General features: G+C 40.4%; 1 protein-coding gene across 1 annotated transcript in view; it reads left to right on the top strand.

Annotated features, from left to right (window-relative positions):
• The first annotated feature begins 4,183 nt into the window (after positions 1-4,183).
• LOC133575601 (solute carrier family 22 member 13-like) overlaps positions 4,184-6,572 on the top strand; it is a 22,626-nt gene continuing 20,237 nt past the window's right edge. The window contains exons 1-2 of the mRNA XM_061928295.1: positions 4,184-4,723; positions 4,797-4,900. Of these exons, the coding sequence (XP_061784279.1) occupies positions 4,352-4,723; positions 4,797-4,900 (476 nt within the window). The 5' untranslated portion in view covers positions 4,184-4,351. The remainder of the gene's footprint in view (positions 4,724-4,796; positions 4,901-6,572) is intronic.

The raw sequence follows: 6,572 nt of genomic DNA, 5'->3' as shown, positions 1-6,572 counted from the left end.
GTCCTAATCACTTGGCTCGGTTTTATGTTAGATCCACTATGGACTGGACTCTCACTATTATGTTAGATCCACTATGGACTGGACTCTCACTATTATGTTAGATCCACTATGGACTGGACTCTCACTATTATGTTAGATTCACTATGGACTGGACTCTCACTATTATGTTAGATCCACTATGGACTGGACTCTCACTATTATGTTAGAACCACTATGGACTGGACTCTCACTATTATGTTGGATCCACTATGGACTGGACTCTCACTATTATGTTAAAACCACTATGGACTGGACTCTCACTATTATGTTAGATACACTATGGACTAGACTCTCACTATTATGTTAGATCCACTATGGACTGGACTCTCACACTATTATGTTAGATCCACTATGGACTGGACTCTCACTATTATGTTAGAACCATTATGGACTGGACTCTCACTATTATGTTAGATCCACTATGGACTGGACTCTCACTATTATGTTAGATACACTATGGACTGGACTCTCACTATTATGTTAGATCCACTATGGACTGGACTCTCACTATTATGTTGGATCCACTATGGACTGGATTCTCACTTTTATGTTAGATCCACTATGGACAGGACTCTCACAATTTTATGTTAGATCCACTATGGACTGGACTCTCACAATATTATGTTAGATCCTTTGTATAAAATCAAGCACTTAGGCATGGAGACTGTTTCTACAAACATTTGTGAAAGAATGGGCCACTCTCAGTGATTTCCAGCGTGGAACTGTTACAGGAGGCCACCTGTGCAACAAATCCAGTCGTGAAATTTCCTCGCCCCTAAATATTCCAAAGTCAACTTTATTATAAGAAAAAGGAAGAGTTTGGGAACAACAGCAACTCAGTCACCAAGTGGTAGGCCACGTAAACTGACAGAGAGGGGTCAGCGGATGCTGAAGCGCATAGTGCAAAGACTTTCTGCACAGTCAGTTGCTACAGAGCTCCAAACTTCATGTGACCTTTCAATTAGCCCACGTACAGTACACAGAGATCTTCATGGAATGGGTTTCCATGGCTGTGCGGCAGCATCTAAGCCATACATCACCAAGTCCAATGCAAAGTGTGGGATGCGGTGGTGTAAAGCACGTCGCCACTGGACTCTAGAGCAGTGGACACACCTTCTCTGGAGTGATGAATCACGCTTTTTCATCTGGCAATCTGATGGACCAGTTTGGGTTTGAAGGTTGCCAGGAGAACGCTACATTTCGGACTGCATTGTGCCGAGTGTGAAATTTGGTGGAGGAGGAATTATGGTGTGCGGTTGGTATTTCAGGAGTGGGGCTTGGCCCCTCAGTTCCAGTGAAAGGAACTTTGAATGCTCCAGGATACCAAAACATTTTGGACAATTTCATGGGACGGCACTTCAAGTTCATATGTGAGTAAAGGCAGGTGGCCAAATACTTTTTGCAATATAGTGTACAAGTTATGTTTGTTAGGATTCAGCAAAACAATCTACCAATGGGCTTTTCCGTTTGAAGGTCAGATCAACTAGAGTAGTCGATATGAATGTATTGGTTGAACTGATCTCCTAAAGCTTTAGTAAAACTTGAAAATATTCCAATTCTGTCTTGATGGTCCTTCTTACTCAGCATATATGTCATCGAAAGAACTTGGGATTGACCAGTAACTTAGATTCCCTGGGAGGAAGAGCTGATCGACGCAACAGTGGTTACTGGGACAGGCTGCTAAATCCTAAAGTTTCGTCTTAGAGGAAAATAATACAGATATGCAAACTTTCTATTTCGTCCCACGGGAATTCAATATAGACTTTAAAAGACCCTGAAATTAGCATGTTAGGACCTTTTTTGAAAGTGTCCCTTGTCTCTGCATGGACATCCTAAGATGGTAAGTTACTCAAGAAGTTGACTCCTCACTGGGATTTATTTACTTATTTTGTCCGTTGGTGAGTGATACCGTTAATCAGGCGTGGCTCTGCTACTTTGCAAGTTTATACAACCCTTGGCAATAATGACGGAATCCCCAGACATGGAGGATGTTCATTCAGTTTAATTTTGTAGAAAGAGAAACAGACAACAGACACGACATTAGTCATTTCAAATGGCAATTTTCTGGCTTTAAGAAACACTGAAATAAATTGTGGTAGTCAGTAGCAGTTTGATTTTTACATCAAGCAGTGTGAAAACTTTTTGGAGCACAAAGTTCTGAGGAAAACATGGAATCACTGTACAGTTTTATGTCCAAAGTTAACACCATCAGATTTAATCTGTTCATTAATCTGCAGTTGAAAAGGAGTGTTCACAACTTTGACAGCTGTTTCACCAGGTGGATTGACATGAATCATGGCTCCAACACGAGAAAAGGCAATTGAGACAAAGAAGCGGACTATCAAACTTCTTCAAGAAGGGAAATCATCACAAAATGTTGACCGTTCACTCAGCTGTGTCTAAAATCTGGACCGAGTACAAACAACACGGGAAGGTTGTAACAGGCAAGCATACTGGTAGACCAAGGAAAACTTCAAAGCGTCAAGACCGAAGACTTAAAACAATGTCTTGGAAAAGAGAAAATGCACAGCAAAACATTTGAACAAAACCGGAGTCAGCGTCTGTGACCGAACTGCAAGAAAGCGCTTAAAGGACCTGGGATTTAAATACAGAAAAGGTAAACAAAAGCCGTCAAATTAACGTCTAAACATAGAAAAACAAGGTTACAACGGGCTAAGGAAAAGCAATCTTGGACTATGGATGACTGGATGAAAGTCATATTCAGTGATGAATCGTGAATCTGCTTTGGACAAGGTGATGACACCATTCCAATGAGATTTAAGAAGACGACTGCCTGAAGAAAACATGCATATGTCCACTGTCATTGATGATATGGTGCATCTCAGGTAATGATGGTTGTCATTGCATCTCCAATAAATGCACACGTTTACATTAACATTTTGAACACATCTCTTTTTCCATCAATAGAAAGGATACTTGGGGATGATATTGCATCTTGCCATAGAGCAAAAACTGTAAAAACTTTCCTTGAAAAAAGACACATAAGGTCAAGGTCGTGGCCTGCAAATAGTCCGGATCTCAATACGATTTAAGATCTCTGGTGGAATTTAAAAAAAAATGTTGGATGACAAGACTCCAACCTGCAAAGCCTATCTGACATCCCCAATCAGAGAAAGTTGGACTAAGACTGATAAAGAAATCTATTTGTCACTCGTTAAGCCATGGGTGTCAAACTCTGGCCCGCCGTGTAATTTCACTTGGCCCGTGAGGTGATATCAAATTAACACCAAAGCTGGCCCGTTGATTATATACAGCGGCGGTGCCGCGATACACCACTAATTCTCATACTTGCCAAACCTCCCGGGAGACTCCCAAATTTCAGTGCCCCTCCCGAGAATTGTGACGTCCCATTTTCGTCCAGTCCGAGTGCTGGCCCAGTTACATAATATGTGCGGGAAGTGAATGCAAGGCATACTTGATCTTCAGCGATACAGGTCACACTGAGGGTGCCAGTATTAAAAAAAACTTTAACATTGTTAGAAATATACGCCAGACTGTGAATCCACACCAAACAAGAATGACAAACACATTTCGGGAGAACATCCGCACAGTAACACAACAGAACAAATACCTAGAACCCTTTGCAGCACTAACTTTTTCGGGACGCTACAAGGTGTATGTGTGTGCGTGGGGCGGAGGTGTATTTTGTAGCGTCCCGGAAGAGTGTGTTTTTGATCATTTCTGTGTTTGGAGCGTTTTGCGACAGTAAGGAGGTCCTCGTTGCACGTCCCACTGAGAGGAGACCCCGGGGCAGGCCAAGGACCTGATGGGGGGGGTTTACATCTCCTCTCTGGCCTGGGAACGCTTCGGAATCCCCCAGGAGGAAGTTGCCAATGTTGCTCTGGAGAGGGAAGTCCGGAGCTGTTGTCCCCGCGACCCGATTCCGGATAAGCGGTTGAAGATGGATGGATGGTGTGTTTTTGATCATTTCTGTGTTTGGAGCGTTTTGCGACAGTAAAACGGACAATTCCGACTGACCTTTCATTAAAACTACCTCCTTTTATATCATACATTTTACGTGATTGCCTAATTTTGTTTGATTTATCATTCAGTATTAACCGAGTATTACATTCTGTAGGTCAACTACTACAGTAGACTTGAATCATGTGTTATGTAAGGAAGGCTCATTGCACAAGTGAATGACTCCGAAAATCGGGACAACCTGTTCCACGCTATTTTCTTATCTAAACAAAAGTGTTTGCTCTAGCATAAAATTAATGCTGCATGATTTAACATCTCATCTTTACCAATCAAACAACAGCGATGTTCTACTTGGTGCCACACATTCAATATGGGTTTTGAAGAGATTCTACAGACCACTGGGGAATTTGGACTTTTCCAGAAGCTTGTTCTTTTTGGATTAACCCTTCCAAATGTACTTCTGTCCGCTTCTTTCTGTAGTTTTATTTTCTTCCAGTCGGATCCGGAGCGACATTGTAACACGGACTGGATCCTCAAGGCTGCTCCCAACCTGACGTTGGAGGAGCAGCTGAACCTGACCATTCCTCTGGAGCAGAACGGTTCTTTCAGCAGGTGTCACATGTTTGTTCCAGTGGACTGGGACATCGGAACCATCAAAGAGCGCGGACTCAACGAGACCACGGTGTGCCAGAGTGGTTGGGTGTACAATGACACCATGTACGAGTCCACCATTGTCACGGACGTAAGTGACTACATGCTCATCAGCCATCGCCTCATGTTGTCACACATGTTTGATTTGTGATGTTGCTCTGTAGTTTGATCTCGTTTGTGACAGGTCTCACGTACCTACGGTTGTGAAGACAGTTTTCTTTGGTGGTATAGTCGTCGGTTCTATAACCTTTGGGCCTCTTATGGAATCGTAAGTCACCTAATATACAATACAATGAAATCGGTATTGTTTATATCTTGCATAATTGTGTATTTGGATTCGGGATGAGGGCCAAATTCTGTATATGCATAGGTACCGACCAAATTCCATCAGTACGACCCAGCAGTCCACCGATTCGCGTAAAATCAAAAATGCCATATTTTGATACAGGCGTATTCGTAGCATATTGCCGCCAGGTAATGTCGCAACAACACAAGCATGCCTGGTAGAAAGCATGCAAAAGTAAGGCTCTGCTTTTCAATTTAGCTCGATGCTAATTTACATTGAATGTGCCATATACATGCTACTGATTAGCATTGGCGATTTTACGTGGCAATTTCAACACCTCCAAATTCAAAACTACAACTAAGAAAGATGTTACAGTCAAACAAATATAAATATAAATGCCTTGTAGAGCTCAACAAAAGACAAGGCTCTGTCATGATCGCGCATGCTAGTTTGGACTGTGTTCTTTTTCCTGTCCCGGCACTTTAGTTTTGGTATTATTTCCTGTTTGGTCGCTTGTGTTTTGCAGCACCTTGTCCTGCCAGCGCACCTGTTCCTCATTATTCCATTTAGTTTCACCTTGTCCCATCCTTGAGTGCCAGTCCATCATCTTGTGTATGATGGACAAGTTCGACCTGTATTACTTTTCTTCTGTCTGCACGTCGCTTACCTTCTCTGCCTCCTGGGATCTCTATGCGCCATTGTCGCAGACACCGTCAATACCCGTCCGGTTCCGGAAGATTTGATCGTTCTCTACACCTTTCGAGAAATATTTTAAGTCTGCGACAACACATGCTGTGATATTTGAATATTTTATTAATGGTTTATTACTATTATTATTATTATATTTATTCAATAAAATTAACAGATTACGTATTAGTAAAAGAGAATAAGAATATAAAAATGAACAAAGGATAGATTAAAAAAAAAAAAAAAATCAGCCACTTTTTATATTCTGTCATTGCAATGAATGACACATGGGGGCGCCACTGACTCCCATTGTGTAATTCATTTTTTTTAAACGAGGCCCTTAAATCTTTACCCGCGGCCTAACAATAAGTATAATTTTAAATTGACATTATAGTGAAGTAATATTCCGATAATTATTATAATATTGCCAACATTTTAAAGTGTTCTTATAAAATTGTGACTTTTGTCGGGTAAAATTACAACTCTTTTCATAAAATTACCAAAATATTAAGCTTTTCTTAAAAAATTGCGACTGTTATTTAGTAAAATTCCAACTTTTATCATAATATTGCGCAAATGTTCAGTTTTTCTCGTAAAATTTTGTCTTCTTTTGACTAAAATGACGACTTTTATTATAATACCGCCAAAATTCTAAGTTTTTCTTGTGAAATTGTGATCTTTTTCTTGTGAAATGCCGACAATTTTTTTTAGTATGTTTATATTTTTAATGTTGTTAATACAAATCTTTATATATCTAGAAAGGGTGGTCCTAAAGAAGTAGGCATTATTCTCAGGTCTCCAGAAGGTAAGAAATACAAAAATATGTGTAAGAAATCGAAATGCGCCCGCTTTAGCCAAAATGTATAAAAATACAAATGTATATAGAGACATGCTGTAATAACTTGAAGTAAATAATGAAAATTAAAAAACAATCACAAACAAACAATTTCAAAAAATACAAATTAAC

Source organism: Nerophis lumbriciformis, linkage group LG03 (genome assembly GCF_033978685.3).
Source record: "Nerophis lumbriciformis linkage group LG03, RoL_Nlum_v2.1, whole genome shotgun sequence".
In the NCBI taxonomy this organism is placed as follows: Eukaryota; Metazoa; Chordata; class Actinopteri; order Syngnathiformes; family Syngnathidae; genus Nerophis; species Nerophis lumbriciformis.
The sequence above is the reverse complement of the archived record's forward strand: the minus strand, read 5'-3'. Positions and strand labels throughout refer to the sequence as shown.